Genomic DNA, 26,052 nt, shown 5'->3' with positions numbered 1-26,052 from the left:
CTTTTTTTAGTCGGGAAATCTTAGTAATCTGACAAAATACTTAAGAGTCAAAGNAAAAAAAAAATAGTAAGGTCCGGTCCTGTTCTAGTAACAACCGCACTCCCTTCCGGAAACCAACCCTCTCATGTCACCAGGGCTTCTATGATAAATCTTTCAAAAAATTATTGGGCGTTTCTCACGGTAACGATTTTTGTTTGTTTTTTCTTATTCGGTCTATTACATTAACTGTAGCTAAAGTAGAACAGAGATAGAAACACAAAGACTACATAAGAGAAGTCATTAAAAAAAAGAGTGGTATCTATACATGTAACCCTTTCGGGGTATTCTTCTTCTTTTTTTTTTTCTTTCCAAACACGAAGGTAACATAAAAGGACGGAATGGAATAGATGTTACCTATAAAAACGAGTACCAACCGATCCTTTAAATCCATTAATTTAATTGATAAACCTAATAGTGTTCGTCTCCACTTATGTGGTCTAAAATATTTCGTGCGGTCTAAATAAAATTAAACAATTAAATAACTCGACAATGCCCATAAAACAAACGACGAGCTTTTCAATTTACGAATCCATCAGTACACCCTGTACACATATATATGTAATAAATTAAACATTAAACGTCACAAATTATTTAATCATAATCGCGAATAGGAAAGTTTGAAATCTCATTAAGTCAAATCTAAATAAAGATTTTGGAATTTAGATTATTTTAATTTATGATGACGGTATTATTATATTAAAACATAATTAAGTGTAAACATTCAAAAGTTTTATCTGTAAAATTAAACATTTTTTGATTATTATTATTTTGAAATATGAAAGTTTTGCAATATTCCGGGGACCTCCCAAATATAGATACTCTTCACACTTGTTATGTGTTAATTATATTGTTCAGTATAGTCTAAATTTTTATTAAATCATTCGCTAAATTCACACAGCTATTTCTAAATTTAAATACCTATCTTCTTGTCACTTGTAGATTCATTAAAAATAATCAAAATTTTATAGGTAGGTATGCTAGTATTTTTTATCCATTTTGGTCAGGGTCGTTTTTTCGCAGCCGCCTACAATTTCGTTTTCGAATGGGGTAGACGTTATTTGCCCCCGATTTTCGTCATTCCAATTGCTACACTACAACAGCTCGCGAAAATTCAACGCCAGTAACGAAGCGCGTAACGAGCGATTTATTCCGTGTTGTACTCGACCGCGTCCGCAATAACAGGCCAGAAGCGCTAATGCGATACGCGGTCATTTTTGTTCGATTGGTTTGGTCATAGGGGTCAGCGTGACAGGTCACAACATTGCGTTTACAATGTATAACGTTCGTAGACGGCTGGCAGACGAAAGGTGCACTCATTATTACACAAAGCTGACGAGGCACAAGCAGTGGCGGAACTTGAATCGAAAATCGGAAGGACGTTTTGTAAGTAAAGTGGATCATGCTAGATAGAATTGTTATATAACAAGAAATGACTGAAAACATTGTAAATTCTTTTTATTAGAAGCAGAGATGAAAATGTTTGACATTTTTGTACGGTGTATTTCGAAATATAACCTAGCATACTGACTAATACTGATGATGTCATGAATCGACGCCATACTGTTGATTCGTTCCGAAATATTCTGGCCAGTGTATTTACGTCGAATTGACGCCATATTGAGAACAGTGTTTGCGCTAGTTTACAACAATTTTGCTCCAAAAGTTATTAGAGTACCACTACTACGTCATATTTGTCTCACCAGTACAATATGGTGGCACACCAATACAATATGGTGTCAATTCATGACGTCATCAGTACTGGCCAGTATGCCGGGTTATATTTCGGAACACAACCATGTTTTTCCACAAGAGGGTACTTTTATGTCTTGGTAGATTCATACATAGATCAATCAATTGGGGTTGAAAATTGAATTGCCCCAGCACGCCCTTCGACTGTTGGTCCATAAGAGAGCATTACTAGATGAGGTAGAAACACAAAACAAATATTAATCTGGCCTCAAAGGTGCTACTATTTGGATTCAAAGCTACTCGTGGATTTTAAAATATCTAAGAAGCCAAAAAGCCTAGACGAAATGTAGAAATCGACTTGATGTTGAATCAGAATTAAGATTGAAATTGAACAAAAAATAAGTCATACATCGTGAGATTCATTTTGTAGTGTGTTCGCAGTTGTTTATATTTTACATTTAATATAAACACGTAGGGCTCTTGGTAGAGTCATATAAGACCAGATACGAAGTCGAAAAATATATCAAAAATTATTCCGCAAGTCATTGAAAAGAAGAATGAGAAAGTTTTGGTGTATTTTTCGACGACGTAATCCAATTTTGGTGCATTTTTCGACGACATAATCGAATTTTGGGCAAGATTTAAAATCAGCGGCAAGAGATTATTACAATAATCTGCAAACCTTGGGCTTTTGGGTATCGTTTCAACGGACGCTTTAAAACTAGTAACCCAGAGTTCTATCTTCTAATCCCGTTTAAATTCTAATATTATTTTTATTTAATTGGTTTCCATTTCATGATTCAACGATTCCGAAATTTCCGTCAGCTCAACGAGTAAGTTATTTTTTCGACCATCCCATAATTAATTTCCATTGTACGTGATATATCTACCTATTGTTCATGTATATCCCTGCATACATAAAAATACATAGATCGTAGATAGAGATGGCTTCAAGTTAATCGTCACATTTTTAAAGAGCGCGGCTTGTACGATTTATTTTTAGATTCTTTCGCTATACAATGATGAGAGTAAAGAAAGAGATAATGTGTGATGCATAGAGAGAAGACGTATAATCAAAACGAGAGGTCAAGGAATCTGATAAATAATTGCTCTTATCGTAGGTTCTCTTGCGTCTTCCTTATCGGACGTCGAAATTTGTAACGCGATCAAACGAATTCGTGCATTTTTACGTCTTATAGTGTATGAATTTGAAACGTTTTAGAACATGATACAGGGACGGTCACTTTTTATTCCAGCAGTTTTACCAAAAATTATACATTCGGCATATATTGGTCGAAAAAGTAATTCTACTTTTACGTTCCAAAACGGCAACAAGACGAAAAGTTAAAAGAATAAAAAACAAAAGAACTAACTCGATGAATCCTCTAACACGTTTTTAGACATAAAGTGGCGATGCCAAATGGATTTTCAAATAATAAAACAGCTGGCAGGGAGATCCAAGATCGCAAATCCCAAAAATAACCAAGACAGACGGGGTGCATGACCTCTATATACTTCATTATTGCAATCACTGTTTATAAGTACGTGTAGGTATACATGTTCGAGTGTGAATAGTATACAGCGGCGACATTGCGTTGATCTAAATTTGCACGCGCAAAAAAATCGCACCATCTATTTTTGACTATGGTAATTAACATCCAAAGAGACAACTTTTCCTTAATGTTCATCAACTTTGCAATGGAATTCTAATCCTAATGCCTGGGAAAGTAACGAATAAAGAGAGTAGACAGGGATTTTAATACCAAAATATGAATGCTCCATTAGCAGCCATATTGGAAAAATCTAAATTTTTACTGCATAATTACGTAACTAGCCGTTTCTTCACTCAATTATTTATTAGGAATGGAGGCATTTTAAAACTCTTCGTAAAAATTCAATTGCGGCAACATTTCTAAGCGAAATTATTTTATGCGCGCTTTTTACAACATGGCGGCTAATGCAGGTCCCACAGGGGACAACGAAATCGCAATGGATTAAACTTGTTATACTTGGAATATTCATAAATATTTTCTTGCTTGAAGATAGAGATTACAATAACCTTTTATAATTAATTAACAACGAGAACATTTCTAATAGCAAGGGAAGTAAGTGTGGTTTTTAGAATATGGCGGTTAAAGCAGGTCCCACAAGGGAATGAAAATTATTATATCGATAATGTTCATAAAAACTTCCTCGTAATTTGTACACAATGAACCACTTCTGCAAAAAAAAATCTAGTCGTAAACTTACGAAAATTCTAATAAATAATTGTTTCGAGAAAACGCGGTAGATTCATCATAATTTAAATACCCACATTAACAGTATTATATTTAACTGTGATAGTTAACGAGATGAGCGCGTGTATGTATAAATAGTTTAATTTTGATTTGTAAGTGTGCGTTGCGGTAGCGGTGTCTGTCTGTCTATATGTCCGTCTGTCTGCCTGTCTAGGAGATTTTTCATTGTCTGGCCTGAAACCAATTATGTTGTTATATTGGCAAACGCTGGTCTGATTCTGATTGTGATACCAATAGTATTTTCGTAAATGTACATTTGTATATAAGTAAAAATAAGAAGTAATGCCAAACTTTAACAATGGATGAAAGGAAAGAACAATTAACAATCTCCAAGAATACGAATGTCATTATCATACATTCGCTATTGTTCTATCTTCAAACGTAATGTTCGACTTATGTAAAATATATGAAATAAAACGGTCAAGAACGTAGAATTGTTTCAAAATTATTAAATGCTAGGGTGCCCGATGTGAATCCGATCCTCAGAGGATCAGGTACTTCTGTTAGGATCTGGCCAGGAAAATAAATTAGCATCATATAGTATAAGCGGTACTGAAAAATCAGTACTGTATGAAAATAAATAAAAGTAAAAGTAAAATACTGGTATGCAAGGGAAGAAAAAGTAGGGAAAGACCGAATATAAAGATAGGAGACGAAAAATTAGAGGAAGTGGCTGATTTTAGGGATCTAGGAAGTCACATAAGTTTGGACGGAAGGAGTAGTAGGGATATAAAGCAGAGGATAGCGCAGGGTCGTGTCGCCTTTAATAAAAAGAAGTCACTTCTATACTCGCGAACGGTTAATTTGGAAATTCGAAAAGTTTGTTTGGAGCGCGGCGTTGTACGGGTGCGAAACATGGACAGTGGGCGCGGCGGAAAAGAAAAGGTTAGAAGCGTTCGAAATGTGGTGTTTTAGGCGAATGATGAGAATAACGTGGATAGAAAAGGTTAGAAACAGAGAACTCTATGGAAGTCAGTAAGAAATAGGCGAGATAGGTTGGTAGGACACCTTCTCAGGCATGAAGGGCGCTAGTCAGAAACATATTAGAGGCAGAAACAGGAGTTAGGAGGGGTAGAGGTAGACCTAGATTAGATTACTGTTCGCAAATAGTTAAGGATGTGGGATGTTCTAGTTTTAGGGAAATTCGAAGTTTAGCTCAGGATAGGAAAGAGTGGAGGTACGTGTCCAACCAGTCTTAGGACTGACGACCTTATGATGTTGAGTATAAGTAGAAAAATAAATCATTAGATTCATAACTAGAATTAACTAATTAGCAATTTCTTTTCTCTTAACACACAAGTACACTGTTATTATCGGAAGTGTTATTAACAAAAGTGATAAGGGAGCAAAGCAAATGTTTGCAAGGAAGAAATTATTTATTTTATTTATTTATTTGCTTAATATGAACAAACGTCATGTATCTTTCTTTTGTTTATATTTGTATTTTGCAAAAGTGACAGAAGATACAGGACACGCACGTAGCATCCCCAAACTATGAGTGAGTTGTTCGATTTATTAATGTGCATACAAATAAAATTGAAGTATCTTTCAGTAATACCGAAATAACCCTTTCTATACTCATATAGTTTTTTAATCTATTATGGCATAAAGGACAAATTCAAAATCGCAAGTAAAAAAATACAAATACAACAATTCTTAGAATGTATGTAAATCTTTACATTTTCTTTATTGCAAATATTGAAGATAATTCCACCGAATAAACTTTCTTTAAAATAATTATTACCCAACCTAAGCTAACCCTTTTTCTCTCTGTAATCCCCAAATTAGGAATCCCCGAAGTAAATATTTTGAAGTTACTTTTTCGTATAGTAAATTTTTAAATGTACTCCAGTAGGTGGACACGTATGCATGTTTGTATGTATATGTATGCATTACATTCACAGCCGCCTTCTAATAATAACTACATAAGGTATTTCAAAACTTTTTTTTATGGGGCACGCTCTCGTTTTTGACCGCAGGAAAGCGTAAGAAAATGCATCGAAATAGCAATAAACAACAACACTAATCACAGTAATAAGCCGGTGCATAATAATAACGATGATAATAATAATAATAAATAATAGATATGGTACAAGTCGCGTTTCGTGTGTGTGTGCGCGAGAGTGAGCACACGTGTGTGCGTGTAAATGGGCGCGAATGTCCACGTTATGCACCACGAATCGAGGATTAGATTGCCGATTATAATTAGCCGGGCGGTGTGTATGGCGCCAGAGACAAGAAACCACACATATATATAGGTAAGGCAAAAAGTGCGCCGAACATACAAACCGGGGATGTTGTTATCAGAGATGTGCAAAATGTATTTAAATACAAAATGCAAATACTTTTTTGATTTGTTATTGCAAATGTAAAGTACAAAATAGATTTCCCATTTGTATTTTAAATGCTTAATGCAAAATACGTATTTTCAAAATACTTTTTTCAATTAAATACTTTTTGTTGTTTCCTACATTCTCGCTTAAGTATAAAATATTTTTTAAGAAAACCTTGCAGGCATTTTCTAATTTTTGAAATATTGGAGTTTTTCTAGACTAACAGTGGTGTTTACGCTATATCACCAGCCGCAAAGATTAAGTATGATTCGTATTTTTCTGTTTGAAGTGATCGAGACATAGTATTTCTATCTTTATGTTATAGTTTCTTCAGTTCAGCAACTAATAGTTCTTGTATATGCTTCCTTATTTGCCTTTTAATTGGAAAAAAGACATTAATGCCAAAGTAGTTTGTTTATCGTGAAAGATCAGAGTCAAAATAGGGTTGCAAATAATTTTATTGATGTAAAATCAACATCTATAATTTTATATCAAAATATTTACAATTTTACAACCCCATTTTGTTTCTGATCTTTTACACATTGTAATAAGAGAAAGAAATGGAATCCATAGTTTCTTTAGCTTTGGGTTCATCTAATAAGTGGTTTTTCGAATCGTTTTCTAAAAATTTTGGATTATAGGCATTTATTAGCACACCACAATATCTTGTAGTTTTTAGTTTTACACAGCTGGCATAAATTAATTAGATATTGATTTGAGGGCTGTTTTGTAGATGATTAAAAGAATTTAAACGATTTTTTCCAATACCTAGTCGTATTTTTGAAAAGATGATTACATTTAATAGAAGTTCAGTCCGTAACTCGCCACTTGTGTATATATGGACGTATGCACTCTTGGAACGCATATAAAACTACCGTTTTCAATATTAACACTACCATTATTAATAACAACAACAATAATAATAGTAATAACACAGCTGCAACTATAGCGGTGACAGCGAGACGGAATTCGCTATACTTTATGACAAATATATTTTGTTTATTACAATTGCAGTACTAAGGAATATTCCCGAACCGCCTGACCCACCTATCTAAGTATGTATTTATTCGTAGGATAATCATGTCACACAAGCATGCAAACTGTTACATAAAGCATACATATATTTGTATTATTGTTGCTTAACATACATATTTGTTAGTTAAATCCGGTCAAGTTAGTCTTGACTCTAGCCCTTTTACTTAATTTTTCATAAGTAGAACGAATTTTCATAAAACGCCTGCAGATCATAAGATTGTAAGTGAAATTGTAAGAAACATTTTCCTTTTCAGTTTAGTGATCGAATGCTTCACAATCGAGTTATCAACAAGCAAAAATGTAACTAATTTCAGCGCTGCTTCTTTGCTGCAAGTTGACATATGCGAATCGGTGTTAAGAATAATAGTTGAAGTACAATGTACGTCTACTTCTTACTTGCAGTAAAGAAAAAGCGCCCCGATTGGTTGATTATTATTGTAATTTAGTAACTCAATAAGTAGGCAGGTACTTAACAGCTTAAAAAAACATTTTAAGAAACGTTTTCCCATTCAGTTTACTGCTAGGATGTTTAACAATCAAAAATGTAGCCAATAGCAGCGCTGATTCTTCGCTGCAAGTTGACATATGCGAATCGGCGTTAAGAATAATAGTTGAAGTTCAATGTAAACCTACTTCTTACTTGCAGCAGATTGGTTGATTTTTACAATTTAATAACTTCGATAACGGATTAAAAAGAACGCAAAGAAAAAAGATAAATGATGTTTTTTACAAACAGAGAATATCCGTTGTTTTATCTTCTTGACACTCGGAATTTAGGATAATATTCTACTCACATATGTGGTTTACCAATCACCAAAACGTAATGAATATCGGATAGTAAATAGCATATTTCAAAAACTGTAAATTTTATTAAAAGCATTCTTCCAAACAGTTCAGGAAAGAATGTGCCACACCTATCAAACCGTACGCATTGGCCCCATCTTAAGGGCAAGTTCTGATATCAGTGTAATAAACTTCGTATATATCGAATTTAGGAATTTTTTCTGGAATGTACCAGATGCCTAAAAGCGCCATTGGTTCTATAAACGTCTATTACAAAAGATAACTGAAATACAGCCCATTATCAAAGTTATTGGCGTTGCATGGTTGAAACGAACCCACTTAAAATACCAGCCTTTCTACCATATGGTTTACGTTATGATTATATAAACAAATCAGCTTGATTAAGAGAAAATTCAAAATTATATGACATCTCGTAAAACCCCGCCATGATTCTAGATTGCATTAGAAAATTGTTTCTAATACGTAAGTAATTGCTATAAGCGCATACGTACATGTAATAATTAATAAAAAAACAAAATTGTATTGTAAAGCATACCATAACTTATTAAACACGTATTTTTATAAAATATACATAGGACAAACGGTTAGGTTATTTACCGAAAGGTTTCTTGAACAGAAAATATATTTCAATCAGGAAAAACCGATCACTACTAGGACCTGATATCATCTTACTTCCCAAAGGAAAACTATACTTTCGTGCCTGAGAAGGTGTCATATCAACCTATCTCTCCTATTTTTTATTGACTTCCACAGAGTCCTCTGTTCTCCTATTCTTTCTAATACCTTCTAACCTTTTCTATCTACGTTATCCTCATCATTCGCCTAAAACACCACATTTCGAACGCTTCTAACCTTTTCTTTTCCGCCGCGCCCACCGTCTATGTTTCGTACCCGTACAACGCCGCGCTCCAAACATACACCTTTAACAATCTTTCTCGAATTTCTAAATTAATCGTTCCTGAGCATACTCCTTCTGTCCTGACTTATTTGACTTCCTAGATACCAGCCAGTTTTTCTAATCTTTCGTCTCCTATTTTATTATATACTATTTTCATACAATATTCACAAGTACTACATGAATCGTTTGAAAAATATGATATGGTATAGAAAAATTAGTACAATTTAAAACATTTATAGGGTATTAGACATTGTTCAAAAGATTTTGATAGTTCAGAACGTGGGACATAACAAGGAAAAGTGCAGACAAAGAAATGTATAATTCCTTTCTTATTATTATTAATTATTACATTTTCACTTATGTACATGTATTAGGTATATATATTGTTCGTACTGGGCTTAAATGCCAAAAGCAATTCGTTGATGCCAGACTGACGACAGCATACGCGTTGACAGAAACTAACGATCTAGACGCCTGGAAACAAGTACGGGAAATCGAAAGCCATGTTCAGGAAATGTACACATTCCCAAACCGTTCCAACAAGGAACCGTCTTCTTCTTTTTTGTTTCTTCTTCAGTTTATGTAGTGTACGATTAGATTAATGATTAAGTTTAACTTCAAATTGAACTCTGAAACATTGGTTCCTTACTATCTTAAATTTCCGATTTCCAAATCACAAAAAGGACTTTCAAGTAATTAAATTAAATAAGTAACAAACTAACAAGAACTACCACAATCCAAATTTTCAATAAGTTTGACCATCATATCGTCATAATTTGTATACTGTTACAGTTCAGCCCCTTGATTTTTTTTTGTAGAGTTTGTACAGTATTTCCGATTTCAATTGTTCTGTGTAATTGTTTTCGTTATCCTAAATGTCAAATGCGTAAGTTTGAGATTTACGATTTGAAGTGCAACAACCGCCTTTGATGATAACATTTTATAAATATTTGCTCACCTTTGCTGTCCGTTATCGGAGTATTTTTACAATATATTAAAAATTAATTGCAAGAAAGACTGTAGTTAAATTAAGTAGCTATTCTCATTTTGAGTAAAATTATTCCAGTCAAAGAACAACTGTTTGATATTCATTGTCTCAATTTTCTAAGAATTCCACAGCAAAATTGTAGCTAGAATGCATCTAAATCGGTCACAATTTTATGTCTTTAAATAAATAAATGAACAATTTACTAAAATGTTATAAAAACTTAAGCAGCGCTGATTCTTTGCTGCAAGTTGACATATGCGAATCGGCGTTAAGAATAATAGTTGAAGTTCAATGTAAACCTACTTCTTACTTGCAGCAGATTGGTTGATTTTTACAATTTAATAACTTCGATAACGGATTAAAAAGAACGCAAAGAAAAAAGATAAATGATGTTTTTTACAAACAGAGAATATCCGTTGTTTTATCTTCTTGACACTCGGAATTTAGGATAATATTCTACTCACATATGTGGTTTACCAATCACCAAAACGTAATGAATATCGGATAGTAAATAGCATATTTCAAAAACTGTAAATTTTATTAAAAGCATTCTTCCAAACAGTTCAGGAAAGAATGTGCCACACCTATCAAACCATACGCATTGGCCCCATCTTAAGGGCAAGTTCTGATATCAGTGTAATAAACTTCGTATATATCGAATTTAGGAATTTTTTCTGGAATGTACCAGATGCCTAAAAGCGCCATTGGTTCTATAAACGTCTATTACAAAAGATAACTGAAATACAGCCCATTATCAAAGTTATTGGCGTTGCATGGTTGAAACGAACCCACTTAAAATACCAGCCTTTCTACCATATGGTTTACGTTATGATTATATAAACAAATCAGCTTGATTAAGAGAAAATTCAAAATTATATGACATCTCNTATAAGTATAACGTTTTATTTATTAATATTAATTATTTCTTGATTACAACAATTATAAACTAGTAGAATCAGCTTCATGTGGAGGCAAGTGCCAAGTAATTGATATAAAAGATAATCAAAAACTAGATTAATTTAAGAAATCTCAGAAGTTCTCTGTTATCAGTTTTTAAACCAGAGAAACACTCTTAAGCATATGAGTACTTTACTTATTGGAAGTAAAAATTTTTAAATATATCGTTATAACAAAAGAAAAGCCAAATTGGGTAACGATAACACTGAAAGTTTTCGAGACTCGGATACTGTTAATTTGAAATCAATATAAAGTGGTAAAAATTTTGAGATACCTACTTCCCATATGAGTTTTGGTACATTTTGGTATTTAATCGAAAGTTGACGTCAATTTGGGCAACTAAGATGATAAAAAAATTGAAAATAATTTACGCGACTATCCTATTTATAATTTTCAACATTATCGAATTTATTGTTATCATATATATTATTAAAACGTAACACTTCGAAGTCAATACCCAACTATTCGTTAATCTTAAAAAAAAACAGTAGGGAATTTATTTAATTACGCTTTATGTACAGTGTGATTTGATTTTAATTAGTTATGTGGACCGATAAGCAAATAAAAACGTATGTAAAATTAATTAGCTCGAAATATTATTAGATAAATTTTCTATTTCTACCCCTAACCCCTGTATTAGTTTCCACAATAATGTCACATGTTCCATCTCGATTATTTATAAATCATTACAAGAAAAGTCCCCCTCAGCAATAATTATATGTATAGGGTTGTTCGGAAAGTCATTTCGGTTTTTTTTTGTGGAAATGAAAGACAGTTTTCGTATAATAAACAAATACTTTATTAAATTATATATTGACCGTTCTGGTCCAACACCTTTTGCCATCTTTCTGGTAGTAGCATAATTCCACGCTCATAAAATTTTTGGTCTTTGCTGGCGAAAAACTGATCGAGGAGGTTTTTGACCTCCTCATTTGAGGTGAAGGTTTTACCGTCTAAAAAATTTTGGAGTGACCGGAACAAATAATAATCCGATGGTGCCAGGTCTGGAGAATATGGTGGGTGTAGCATTGTATCCCATTCAAGCTGTAAAAGCTTTTGGCGAGTGACCAAACTTGTTTGAGGTCTCGCGTTGTCTTGGTGAAACACTACACCTTTCCTGTTGATTAGTTCTGACCTTTTCTGTTGAAGTGCATCATTCAGTTTGTCTACCTGATGACAGTAGACTTCCGAATTAATCGTTGTGTTATCCGGTAAAAGCTCAAAAAAAAACGATTCCTTTAAAATCCCACCAAACAGACAGCATCACCTTTTTTTTGGTGAATATCGGCTTTGGAAATGGTTTGAGCCGGTTCATCTTTTTTGCTCCATGACCTCTTACGTTTGACGTTGTTGTATACAACCCATTTTTCATCCCCAGTGATGATGCGCTTCAAAAACGGATCATTTTCGTGACGTTTGAAAAGCGAATCACAGACCTTCTCCATACACATCAGTCAATTTCTTTCTGGCTTGAACAGCATTTTTACCCTTTCTGTAGTAAAACAGTAAGATATGTCGAAAATGCTGCTTATCGCTCTCCATATTTAAAAGGGCACCAACCAAAAACTACTGCGTAGAATTAATTGGAATTTTTCACACACAAGCCTTGCTATATGAGCTCTCAAAGCATATAAAAATTATACGACTTAAATGTGAAGTTGGGTGCAAAAGAATACAATTAAATCCTCTGTCGGGAAAAAACGAAATGACTTTCCGAACAACCCGATATAATAAAATGGTACGTTTGCTTTTTGAATGTATTTAGAGAAACGAAAATTGAAGAAGAAACAGCTAAATATTATAGTGTATGATGTACATCTGTATGACTATAGGAATGACCTAGTTTTAGCGAAAATCTTTATCTTTCAATTTTGTAAGAATTCAAAGAAGTCGCGTGCCAAATCGCATGTCATATCTAATCGCAAGTGTATCCCTCCGTAATGTCAAAAACTTACGCAGTTGGTGATATATCTTGCGCAAAAAAAATCTGCAGATAATAAAATATATATGTGTAGTAGTATTATCGCGAACTTTTCAATTATCGAACGTTAGAAATGTTCGTAACTACTAACGCGTTAATTCCTTTTAATTTTTACACTGTGCGTATAACACTAATTAAGAAATAATTAAACTCTAAATTTAATTTTCAAAAATACATAAGAAAATTTTATGCAAACACCCCGTAAATGTCTACAAATAGTCAATCAACAATTTATTATTGAAAATACATGTTACAATAATAACAGTATTTTTCAGTTTGTGTTCTTATTTATCCCAAAAACAACCCTTATTTTGTAGTTGTGCATTAAATATAAACAAACCGTGGAAATATAAATTCTAATTGGTTAAAATGGCACGTAGTTATCTGTAACCCTTGGTGTTTATTACAGTTAGAATCAATTTAGCATTTGAACTGATAACAGAACAGACAGTATCTAGTACAATTGTTAACTGATAATGCATAATTGTTTACACATCAGTTACATTGGGGTGCAAGAATTTAGACTGCTCACACATTTCTTGTACAAATATTTCGTGTTCAAACAAGATATTTCCTGTAGCTATTATTATTTTAGAATTTTTAATTGGCTAGTCACTTAATTTACAAAATTTTACAACTATTCCGTGTCAGTAGATAATTACATTTGTCAATCTACCCTTGATTGACAGGAAGTTATTATATTAAGGAAAATTTATGAAACAAATTGTATTATCTTTTCGAGAAATATTTCAGGATTATTATGAAAACAGTAATTTCACTTCGAAAGTTTTTTACTACATTTCAATTTTGGTATCTACAACAAAAGATATATTGATGTCTGTTATAAACGTCTTAATACATAGGCTTCAAGAACACATTTACACAAAATAAAAATTTAAAAAATTCAGACTCGTCGCTGGTCCCTAAATTATCGAAAAATTATATTAAATTGCAGTAAAACACACCAAAAGTTTTGTAATTTACCCAAACCTACCCACAGATATTTTTATATCTCTGTAGAGCTTACAGGTTTTTAATAGTTTGATAAATAAACACAAACACATTTTGATTTTCGTATATAAATTCTAGGGTTTTTTATTTTCAAAAACATTTAATTGAAACAATGTCGCTCTGCCTATTCCTTAATAGTTTGTAAACTTTTTTATTGGTGTTGTGTAGTTAATCTCTGTTACAATTAAACAATTCATCCTTCTTGGGCCTGTTCATGAATGTAAACTGGGCCTCAGTATCATTTTTGTAAAAAATACATTCAAATTTTCAGAAAAAAAAAAACGTCTTGATCTCTGACAGTTCGACACAAAATAAAATAAAAATTATTTCTAGTGTCCAAAACATTCAAATAATAATAAATGATTATTTATCAGAGTAAATTTTGAAATAACTTGCTGTGAGTTAGGCCCAGTTGATGTGTCCCCCTCGCATGTCTATGCATATGTAGTGACACAGATGAGAAAGAGAAGGAGATATACACATGCACCAGAGCAGTAAAAATAAGATTAAACACCAAAAAAAAAAACGATGTTATACAATGGTTAATTATTGTGCTCGAACCCTCGGCTTGGTTTTACCTTCTCGTGGAGATAAAAGTACATAATTAGTACTCATTACGTGATTAAAAAATTATTATAAAAATACATTAATACGTTCGTATTGTTTTATCGGGAGTCGTGGTGCTTGACCCAACTGTGTTAACTTTTAATTTTATCATAGCACTTAGTAATGCATAGTCGGCGTTTTATGTAATGACGTTAAAGTACCAAAAAAAAAAATTAGAAAATGTAATCGTGTACCCGCGTGTATCAGGAGGGCACTTACTAATCTAATGATAGTGATAAAGGCTGGGTTAAAACAGAATGAGATACGTGCAAAATAACATTTCTGATATTTTGGCTCTTTACGAGATGAATTCGAAAAGAAAATATATCAATCGTTAAAAAAATACTAAAATAGTTAAAATACATCGATTATTCTAAAGCATATGGATGTATATATGTACTTATTGTAGTTAGAGCCAAAAGTGAACATAATCAAGAAATTGATAAAAACTGAAACTATTTGATAATTCATAAACAGTATCACTTTATAGATTAAGAGCATTGCTCGATAACTTAAGCGATTACTTGTGCTTAAACTTTAAAAATTACTACTAATAAAATCGCAGAAAATTTTTAAACATAAAAATAATCCAAAATATTTAATATATAAGTTGTTTTTTCGTAAATTTTCAGAGCAAATGCTACAACTATATATAAGAATTCTCATTAAATTCAAAATTTGAAACGTGATTGCCTTTAAATTGTTTTGTATAATGCATTTCCAAATTTTGCAGATAAATTTATGAATAATTCGTGAAAATTTTATCCAGTTTTAAAAATTTGTGTCATGCATTCGTAAGAACATTTTTCTGAACGAATATTACCAATTATTTTGAAAAATATTTCTATGAAAATTTTTGGAAAATTTGAAAAATAAGTATATTTCGTAAGTGTTTCCCGGATTTCAGGGATGAAATCATAAAATTACCTCCCTGGTAAAAAAATTACATTTAATTGTTATTATGAAAGTATTTTCCGCCACGTGATTTCTACCCCCACTTTCGACTCTGGGGCAATTTTCTTGCGATCTATAACCTAGGAAGATATCTCTTCTCTGAAATCGGGAAGAATCGCTCATATTGGACGAAGGTATGATAAAAAATTATATACAGGCATCGAGAAGAAAGTACACCACCCCATTTCTAGAGATGGCAATTCGTACCAGAGAGGGAATGCTGTAATTCCTTCCCTTATATGGATCACACAAGACTCTATGGAAGTCAATAAGAAATAGGTGATTTGGGTTAGTAGAACACCTTCTCAGACATGAAGGGCCCTAGTCAGAGACATGATAGAGGCAGAAACAGGAGTTAAGAGGAGTAGAGATAGATCTAGATTAGATTACTGTTCGGAAATAGTTAAGAATGCCGGATGTTCTAGTTTTAGGAAATACGAAGATTAGCTCAGTATAGGAAAGAGTCTTAGGACTGACAACCTTATGATGATGATGATATGAATCATCCCTATGATATACTTCCAAAAATATGTGTTAAACAAAACAAAAGACAGAACAGGATTTCTGGAAGCTTACCCAAACTTTATAGTAGATTTTAACGTTTCAATTTTTTTAAAAAAATAAGGAATTTCTTACTACTTACACACTTACGATTAGAGGAAGAATTAATGTCATAGAATCCCCTACTGGGACCGAGTGATAATTTTAACTTTTAATTGTTCATTAGCTACGAAACGCAAGAGTCACCTAAACTGAAGATATAAAGTGTTTAAAGTAATATCATAAATTAATTGAAATATTAGAAACTCATGCTAACTTAATTAACTAAATGACAACTAATATAATTAATCATGTATGATTATCATCTACTACATATGATTGTATTAGCGGCTAATCGATAGAAAATCGATTGCAACTGATTGACTAACGTAAGGTACGAATCGATACTTCGATAGAAATATAGGCGCTTTTTATATCTTAGGGTACCTCTTTAAAATAAATAAAAAATCAGAAATAATTACGTAAATTACAGTACAAAAGTAGAACGCTCTGTATGAATTGAGTAAGCAAACCAATTCAAGTGAAATTCGTTTATTTCAGTAAGTACGTGTAATTTTACAAGGACCCTCTGTAACACGGGCAGGGAGCTATTTCAAGTAGCTAAATACGCACACACGTGAAGTTATCTTACATACTTAAATATATGTCGTCGGTCCGTTACCGTAGTTAGAAAAACTCGTATTCGTTCTTTTTAAAGACATATTTGGTATGGGACTGCTTCTTGTGAAACAAATAATACTTACATGGTTGTGAAAAGGTGACAACTTTCTCGGTGCGAACGTGATAATTATCTTCTTCCTCGCTAACGAACGGTCCCGGTTGAAAGGGCGCATCGCCCTGTATATCGACGTAACCCTGGTCGATGAGTGCCAAAAGATGAGCGGGTATGGACTTGGTGGTGACATTTGGCGCCTTCGATAAACCCAATTTTTGCAATACGTTATCTTTGATGGCTTGTATGCTCCGGTTTTTCATCTCTTCGCGCACCCGACAGGAGCCACAACCCGGACTCGCCGTTATCTCTTCGAATTCACTAAAATGTTTACTCTTTTTGCTATCTATACTATTGGTAGATCTGTTCGTAAATCGGTCGCATGAAATGGGCAATACCGTCGACACCAACACTATCATCACAATCACCGTATGATGCCACAAAATTGTACTGTTATTGTGGTGATGAGTTTTACGTAGTCGCCGTTGCACCGCCAGTCGCGACAAGGGGTTGTTTTGTCGAAGGAAGAGAAACGATTCGGAAAACATCGCGCTACACGTTGACGTAACAATTGGAGCGTTCATGGGACGCAGAAGGGACGTGCTGGGAACAGTTTCGACCATCCTGGTCGACTTCTCGAACTTTTCAGGTTACTGGCAATCGTGGCCAAAACGCGTCTTTTCAAAGCCAAACGGTTTCGCAACTGACATCTCGACTTCCATTTTTGGAAGAACAACAGTTGAAAAGCACACGTCAAAGTTTATGAAAAGTTCCGGGAACCCCCGTCCAAAATTAGTCAAGACAAGGCAGGCAGGCAAGAAAATAAAACGTAAAAAAGTTTTTTCGTACCGTCTCCTGAACGATGGGGGGCTGTTGGAGAAGTCGCCAAAGAAAAAATCACAACTTTGTTTCCTTTTTAGCACTTCGAATTTCGATTGTTATTAATTTTTTTAAACACTTCAAAACCAGAGCCACCCGGGGACGTCTTTTGGGGGGGTTCGCGCGTTTTGACGTCGTCGTCGATCGCTCTGTTCCGATGAATATTTCACCGACTCCTTCGCAGAGACATGAAAATGAACACTGAGAGGTCCGGGTTTTGTGCGCCGTCTTATATCGTCTACAGTCGCACGGACGGACTCCATGTCCGCCGTCGAGAGAGCATATTGTAAACTTCACTCCAATCTCAACTACTTACTAAACGTACACACACACACACACACACACTTAATGTATATGTATACCTTATTATTGTATAATACACATATAGGTACATTAATTAGTCAATCATAACCACCCTAAGGTATCTAAGGTACGATGGTGCCGTTATTACCCTACCAATTACAGGGAATTCTTTCGGTAAAGCACTGAGAAGTCCATTCAAACAAACTGACAATTTTTTTTAAAAGTTATGTCTTAACAGCATACAAATAACCACATAAGCTTAAAAAACAGTTACGTCAATGTTGCAGATAGACAATTCAATTTTTATACATGTGCATGTATAGAAATTAATTACTTGAAATTAATTATATATGATATATTTTCTGATTTTAAAAGCAACGCTCTACTATTTGTAAATATAAGTCGTGGAAAACTGGAAAATGTTTTCCGAAGTTTGTATTGCTTTAAAAGTATTCAATTAGTTTTCTTTCTTTTTTGTTGCAAAGGCTGAACTAAAATCTAAATTTGTTCTCTAATTTTGTTTATTAAGTGCCAAATACCTTCTATATTACCTATTTTTAATGCTGCACTTCATTAAAACGTTAAATCTAATACAAATTGATGCTTAAAGTTAGGTATGTTCACCGAAGATTCGTTTCAATAGACGCGCTCGCGGCCCAACGACTACGGGCCGCCAAGAGAGAAATTTGCGGACTTGTAACATTGTAACTTAGGAGAAAATATATAAAAAATTAAATAAAATTCACGTTAACAAATTAACAGGTATTAAGTTTTACACAGTTTATTAATGTTATTGATAAACGATTAATGTTATTTTTATATAGTTTACAGCAATTTTTTACGAATGCGAGGCGATAAATAGACAGTTAATTTACTTAATTTTATACGTTTTATTTATTGAACACTCTGTGTGTGTTTACAATGATTACATGTTTAAGTAATTTACGTTTACTTTGAAACATTGTCACAGGCGCCTAGGCAATTAGCGAAGTTAAGTTTTTTTAAAAATAAAATAAATTTCGCGGAACTGATTAATTTGAAACGGTGAAATTGCTATTGTTAGTCACAGTAGGTGAAATCATACAATAACAGTTTACAATATTCACGACGCCGCGAAAATTTATTATTTTTCAGTTGCATGTTTTTTTGCAAAGATTCGCATAAACACTAATCCTATTGTTTTCCATTGCGCTAATGACTTGTATTATCGATCAAAATAATACTTGAATCAAGCAACAACACACTGGCAGTGAGTAACTTAGTAGATATGGTGTGTATGAACAATACGCATGAACAAACAATAATAATTAGTGGTTGTTTATAAGAAAATCAAAAACGATTAGTAAAAATTCACATTTTAGGGATTATTTGAAGGGGTGTCTTTTGAGGGAAGGACGGACGGTGATCACTAACATTGCTAGATCTTCCAAACCAAAATCAATTATAAATATACAAACTTATGTCTTTATTTGTCTTAAATTAACCTAATTAAGTATATTTATCACCGCTTGTGGGAGTTGCAATCATTTTTTGACCCTCTGCACGGCTTAATATTCTGATGAATTCGATTTACGTATATATTAAAAAGTTTAAAACTCCTAAATGAAATACTTATTAGAGTTAATAAGCCCCACCACAGAAGGCTATATTACTTTACTAAATTTCGGTCTATTTTACTACCTAAAGTTACAAGAAAACCGTAAGAAATTTATGTTTACTTTAGGGGTATATCCGTTCGAATTGAATTATTTTTGTTGTTACGAATGACAACTCCAGTAACTGTATGGGGTTCTTAGTTTTTATTCGCTTAACATGAAAACGTGTCACATTTAAATGCGTATATACTTTTTCGACCAGAAATAGATACCAATTTAAATAAATTTAAGTTGCATCCATGTCGATTGAGTAATTTTATTTTCAAATTCCGTTTCGCTATTTATTTATTCCTATTGCTTTTCAAATGAACGTTCGGTAAATTAATGACATGCCATGTCATCAACTTATTTCTTGAAAATCAGAATAATATAGCGATCGATTGTTAAGAGCTCGTGCATTCTATCCTAACATAAAAATATGTACTTAATTTGACCGAACAAATTTAATTATCGTATGTTACATCATCAGCGTATGTATGCAATTATAAATCACAGCTAAATCAACAACCAAGTACATTCGTTTATTTAAAATTTAAATTTCCAAAAGTTTCCTATGAATTTAAAAACTTGTACATGTATTGGAGAAGGAGTGAAAATAAGTTAATTCCATATAAATGATTTGAATAAATGCAACTTTAAAAATCGTATAAATTTGAGTCAATTTCTGATAATTTAATCTCCTGCCATTCGTCACTGTCGGATGATTAACTATTTTGAGTTAAAAATCGAGAAGTTATCCCAAAAATGCATCAATTTAAATGCAGCTAATTTATAAACATTATATTCCCCATTATTCTAAGTCAAATCAGTTAAACAGGAAATCATCGCTTATACCGCACTTTATTTTTATTTTGAATTTGTTTAAGAAATGTTTAAATTTGTTTTATAAATTCAAAGTTGAACATTTCCTTAACAGAACATTTAAAATTAAGTAGTTTAGTATGTAATTTCTTTAATCATCTTCAGCTTCGTTAATTGCAGAAATTATTTATATTTATTTGTAATGAGTTCAATAGGATTTTATCACTAGTTGTCCATATTTTGTTTGAATTCAATAGTAGTATGAGCGATGCATATCAACTACACAGTAGTTCAAATGAAACACGCATAATAGTTCAAATGAAAAAATTTAAAGAGATTTGAATGCCAAACGTCAAAAAGTGAACAAATTTGTTTATAACTTTTAAAAAGCCTCTAAATAATTCATGTAAATAAGAATAAAGGTTGTTTCTAAAATGTAGTAGACAAAGTGTAACTAGTGACAATATGGTAGAAATAAAAGATTACGTGCCTGTTAAAAATATAAAACAAAAAATCGATATGAAATTAGGGCACCACACCTTCTTCTATAAAGAAGATAGAATCTCAGTATAAAAAGAATTCGTAAGGCGTGTTATTATACGTGTTCTTCAAACTAAATAATGTCGAAGTAAATTTAATTAATACTTAACCTCAAATCTTCCAAACAACTTATCATTCATTCAACATGGTTCACGTAATTTCGGTTCACAATTTTGCAAGTCAGCACATCCAAACAGTGGAACAACCCACTGCTAGTTCGGTAGCACCCCCTCATCGTCTATTATTGGCTTTATCAAGCCACTGTGTTGAAGTGCGAGACTTAAAAAGTGACGGTGACTTATTGTTTACATTTCCTACAGTTGATCATGTTAGACAAATTCAACATTGTATCAACGGTATGTCTGGTCAAATAAATTAGTTTTTGTCATAATATTTCCATCTTTCTATGTTATAGGTAATTTTATTGTTACTTTGGAGTCAAAAACTTCACGTCAGTATAAAGAGTCTAACAGTGTGAGAGTGTATGTCAACTGGGACAGTGTAGCTGCTCTACAACAATCTAAAATGACCAGTAGTGGAGTCAGCTTGGGTTCTTCTGAATGTGGTATGGTACAACCCATGAGAGCCCGCATTGCTGGTCGTGTGACTCCAACCACCAACCAATCAGAACTAGGTAGTTTAGAAATGATTGAGATTCCTCTTCGTCAAAACCCCACCTTGGTGGATTGCTGCCAGGTATGTACAGTTACAATAAAGTCTATAAATATATATATAAGTCTGATATAATACCTACAAGTTTTGATAACTATTGTTCTAACAGAGTTATAACGAAACTTTCTTTTTCTGTTTTGCAGGTGTCTGGTAACATTCTAATTTTATCAGCCAATACTCTAACTGTTCAACTATTTCATATCAAAACTCATGACATTTCTAAACTAAAGTTTATTGATTTTGAAGAATGTCCCATACAAATTGAATTAAATTTTATACCAAATGAAATTGCAATTTGCGAAAATTACATCGCTTACATTAGCAGACAAAGCGTACATATGTTCAAAATCGTCTCGAATGATAGCACAGATAACGAAGACCAAAACGACGCCCTTGCTTGTGGATTTGGCTTAAATTGTAAGTTATTATTAAAAGGCAATTTTCGGTTTTATTTGTAATTTTTTGTTTTTTGCTTGTTGCAGGTCTTGATAGCTCAGTAACAGTGGATTACAAAAAACTTTTGGAAAAAGAATCTTCAACTAAAAGTAGAGATCGAATTACGATTAATTTACCAAGTATTTTGAAAAGTAACAGTCTAATACACAAAAACAACCCCTTCACATATACAGACAGGGACATGGGAGTGAATATTCTATCAACTTCACCAATGATTGATGTAAATACAATATTTTTTTATAAACATTAACATTACGTCATTTAGAATTAGATTAATCGTCAATATTTTTAAATAAATTCAAATAAATACAAAAATTTTAATTAACTTTATTTATTTCATTTTGTGTTTGTAGAAGAGAATTCCAAATTGTCATGCAGTGAATCTAGTTCAGCTAAAACTTAGGCCTTTGCTGATTGAAAACGCGCAAAATCAAATTGTAGAAGAGTTTAAATGTATCGTTTTGAAGCCCCTTTACGTCGAGAATGTGGATAAAACGTCAGATAAAACGCACCAAAGTTATTTTCGAAGTAATTACAGGCAACATTTGAAAGGGGTAGCGTTCATGGTAACAACCCAACAGGAGGGTTATTTATATCATTTCAACGATGATGGTAAGATGACTGTTACACCACAATTTAAACAATTGTGTATATTTTTTCTTTTTTTTTAGATTCATCATTGGATAAAGACAACTGTATTTGCGTTTATCCGTTTACTGCCCCCGTATATAGTATCGTAATGGAAGATTATCTTTTGCACGCCTTGACCGAAACGGGGTTGGAATCGTACACCCTCAGAACTGGCCACCAGCTTTGCAGAAGCCTGGAAGTCGTGGATAATATAAATGTGGTAAGGTTTAAGTAATTTTTATAACATTTAGGGGTTTAAACTGTTGTTTTCTGTTTTGTTGGTTAATCTCCTCTGTTTATAGGCGTGTCCCTCTGTAGACGACTGTATTTGCATGGTAGGCCTTAGGCCATTTCTGGGAATAGAAAAAATGTTGCTTTCCGAAAATTTCCTAGTTCTTCTGGCGAATGCTGATAATTCTCCCACTCATTCTGTGGGCTCGAACAGCAGGTACTTTTTTAATTTACTAATTTATTAATAATCTAGTATTAGTTTCTTTTATCCCTTTTTAGCGGTTCTACAATTTCTGCTTGGACTTTGTATACTCTCGAATTACCATCTGCAAAGACCATTTTTGACGACATCTCCATCGTTGCAAATTCCCACCAGTTTGCCTCTCCTCAAACCTATTGTCATGTTATGAGCGAAGCCCATATGATCTTGAGGAACAGTCTGTTGTTAATTAGGTGGAATTTCTCATCTTCTAAATCAGTATGCCTTGCTGAACCTTCTAAAAAGCTTTGGGAGGAGCTGGGAGAGACCTATAGGACTTCATGTGCTCTTCTGGGAGACCACTATATCTTGTAAGTCCAAATTATAGTGCATATGACAGTTTGTTGTTGTTATTTTTACCTGTTTTTGTTAATTTATTTTGTACGTGTCTTACAGGAGCCCTAAGTACGTGTTGTGCATTCCATATTATAAAATGGCTGGACTAAAGCCCTTTGAAGTCCTTAAACGCGTGAAAAAGCTCCAGGAACAATCCAACATTCAGGTAAATAAATTACTAAATGACTGGTTGCTTAAAAATTCTTAAAGATGTTTTTGTCTTTTATAGATTACAAAAGGGCTAATCCACTATTTCAAAACTACACTGTTGAATTTGAAAAGTAGTTCTGACGTAGATTATTTAATTAAGTCGGGCATAAAGCACAACATTATAGATGAAATTCTGGATTTATTTGAAAAGCATAGTTTCGATGACATTCCCCATTTAGTCCTGAAAAGCGGTGCTCTCAGGGAATACTCTACGTCTAAATTCATCAACATACTTACCAGCAGAGACAAAGGGCAAGTAATAATGTTTTAGATATTAGTTTTTAAAATCATCAAATATTTTAATCAATAACTTTTTCATTGCAGGAAAATTCAGGGTTCTAAAGAGAAGTCGTTAGCTCTTGCATTACTTTACATCCAACAGTGTAACATTCAAGAAGCGGATGTTGTCCTGAGCGACATGAATAGGGAAGAGCTTTACACTATTTTGGAAGAAAATTGGGAATTATTATTTGACATGGGGAACAACGGGAACAGAAACAAAGGAAAAATTTCCCTGTCTGAACTAGCCACCCTTATGATGTCCTCGAATCCAGAAGTATTAGCAGATGTTTTAGTTTCTTTGATTCTGGATAGGAGGAACGTCACTTTGAACAGAATCTTGAAGGTTTGTGATAATTAAATAATTAAGTTTTAAACAAATCTATCGTTAAATTTTGTATCTGTATTGCAGTTATTTCTCGAATATCTTCCTTCACGAACTGGGGAAGAAGCCCAGTGTGCCGGTAAAGTACTCCAGATGGTCTTGGAGCAGTACCTGAAGGCCTACTTTGCAAGCTACGAGACCAAAGAATTACCAAAAATTGTATATGACCGTTCGACCCAAGAAGCCATCACAATCCTAGTAAGGTCGTACCTGTCGCAACTCCAAATTCTTCATCTCAGAACCACCAAAAATCAGGAAACTGCGAGTATGCAGGGGGACCCCAATGAAAATGACGAAACGGAAGAAATAGCGACTGAAAAAGATTCCTTCAAGTACAACAACGTCAATATAACTCATTTTGAAGACAGGCCAAGACCAAAACCACCAGAAAATTATTTATTTTCCCAATTAAGACACGAATATTTGGACAAGATGTCACCTTTTTTGACGAAAACCGAAGATGAGGAAGTCAACGAAGAAGCTAAAAAAGTATTGAAGAAGTTACAGGCAATTTTATGCAGTCAGATCGTACCGAAGAACGTTATTAACGAAATCAGTGTTTTTTTAGACCTCAACAAGAATCTCATAGGTCACGAAAGTCTTAAGATCATAACGATGCCAGTGAACGAAGCTGTTGTCAGACTCATTAACGGATGTCCAGAGTGTTTACTCCAATACGGAAAAGATCATTTTAATAAAACTGACGAATGGAAACTCCTGATTGCCACCATACAAAGGAAGATCATTCAACTGAGTTTAGACGAAGAATTTACTAAAGAATGCGATTTTTATAAGCAACTATTAAAAGGTAATCAAATACGTAATCTTATTTCAAGTAGATTATTATACAATTTTTTTGCTTTCAGAAGTCTTAACTTATGTGGCAACGACCATGAACTTAGAACAGCTCTTTCAGGTGTTTCCTCAGCCAGTAACGACTCAGCACTTTGGAGAAAAAGGACAAAATGAAGATGTGACAACAGTCACTGAAGAGACCATAGGTTCTGACGATTTAGCAAGTAATATTGGTCCAATGCTGAACGAAATTCAAAATTATGGAACCTATATAACCATCTGCAAAGAAACTATGCACGCTAATCAAATTAAAAAGCTTATCTCTACCACTGGGCAGCAGCTTTTGTGTACTCTTAATTTGTAATACATATAAAGCAAGATCAATAATTGAAATTTCAACAGGTGAACACAAGCTAGTCTTTTATATTATTTCGTACTACATATTTTTGATACATTAATATTAAAAAATTAAATTTCATATCACAGTTTTAATCAGATTTCGAAAATAAAGCGCACACAAAATTAGTATGACTAATGTACGTAAATTTTATCACAAAATAAGTAGTGTTTATTGATCAAACGAATACCTGTTGACGTTTTAATTTATTACGTTCTTAAATGTTAGACTTTAAAATTGAAAACACAAAAATGATGCTTTAATTTCGCTGCAGTCTTCGTGCAAAATGTTTTAAAAAGGAAAATGTATGTGATATTTTCATAATTAATGTTTTTAAAGTTTGTGTATTTGTAATTTTT

The 26,052-nt window shown here is 33.2% G+C and overlaps 2 protein-coding genes and 1 long non-coding RNA gene across 4 annotated transcripts in view; 2 read left to right on the top strand and 1 right to left on the bottom strand.

Annotated features, from left to right (window-relative positions):
* The window catches only part of LOC108744902 (growth/differentiation factor 8), a 31,117-nt gene extending 13,111 nt beyond the window's left edge, over positions 1-18,006 (bottom strand). Inside the window, exon 1 of the mRNA XM_018480867.2 lies at positions 16,897-18,006. Within this exon, the coding sequence (XP_018336369.1) occupies positions 16,897-17,488 (592 nt within the window). The 5' untranslated portion in view covers positions 17,489-18,006. The remainder of the gene's footprint in view (positions 1-16,896) is intronic.
* The window catches only part of LOC108744967, a 126,364-nt gene that overhangs the window by 97,549 nt on the left and 2,763 nt on the right, over positions 1-26,052 (top strand). The gene's annotated exons all lie outside the window — the stretch shown is intronic.
* LOC108744854 (Hermansky-Pudlak syndrome 3 protein) lies at positions 20,825-26,046 on the top strand. 2 transcript variants are annotated; one of them, XM_025978478.1, is made up of 13 exons: positions 20,825-21,399; positions 21,459-21,739; positions 21,859-22,132; positions 22,198-22,391; positions 22,525-22,783; positions 22,843-23,021; positions 23,104-23,249; positions 23,312-23,602; positions 23,688-23,793; positions 23,857-24,089; positions 24,162-24,462; positions 24,529-25,008; positions 25,070-25,193. In XM_025978478.1, the coding sequence occupies exons 1-13, from the start codon at positions 21,189-21,191 to the stop codon at positions 25,088-25,090; spliced, it is 2,976 nt and encodes a 991-aa protein (XP_025834263.1). In that variant the 5' UTR covers positions 20,825-21,188; the 3' UTR covers positions 25,091-25,193. The 2 variants fall into 2 exon arrangements, with proteins under 2 accessions (XP_025834263.1, XP_018336316.1); XM_018480814.2 differs by adding an exon at positions 25,368-26,046 and having other exon boundaries at positions 20,826-21,399; positions 24,529-25,309.

This window comes from Agrilus planipennis, unplaced genomic scaffold, assembly GCF_000699045.2.
Source record: "Agrilus planipennis isolate EAB-ADULT unplaced genomic scaffold, Apla_2.0 scaffold6, whole genome shotgun sequence".
In the NCBI taxonomy this organism is placed as follows: Eukaryota; Metazoa; Arthropoda; class Insecta; order Coleoptera; family Buprestidae; genus Agrilus; species Agrilus planipennis.
The sequence above is the reverse complement of the archived record's forward strand: the minus strand, read 5'-3'. Positions and strand labels throughout refer to the sequence as shown.

What these genes read in the sequence shown, in the direction of transcription:
- LOC108744854 (XM_018480814.2), top strand. Translation starts at nt 21,189, where the DNA reads ATGGTTCACGTAATTTCGGTTCACAATTTTGCAAGTCAGCACATCCAA. An exon ending in CTGGGAGACCACTATATCTT is followed by an intron (nt 23,603 to 23,687) that starts GTAAGTCCAAAT and finishes CGTGTCTTACAG; the next exon opens with GAGCCCTAAGTACGTGTTGT. An exon ending in TTATAAGCAACTATTAAAAG is followed by an intron (nt 25,310 to 25,367) that starts GTAATCAAATAC and finishes TTTTGCTTTCAG; the next exon opens with AAGTCTTAACTTATGTGGCA.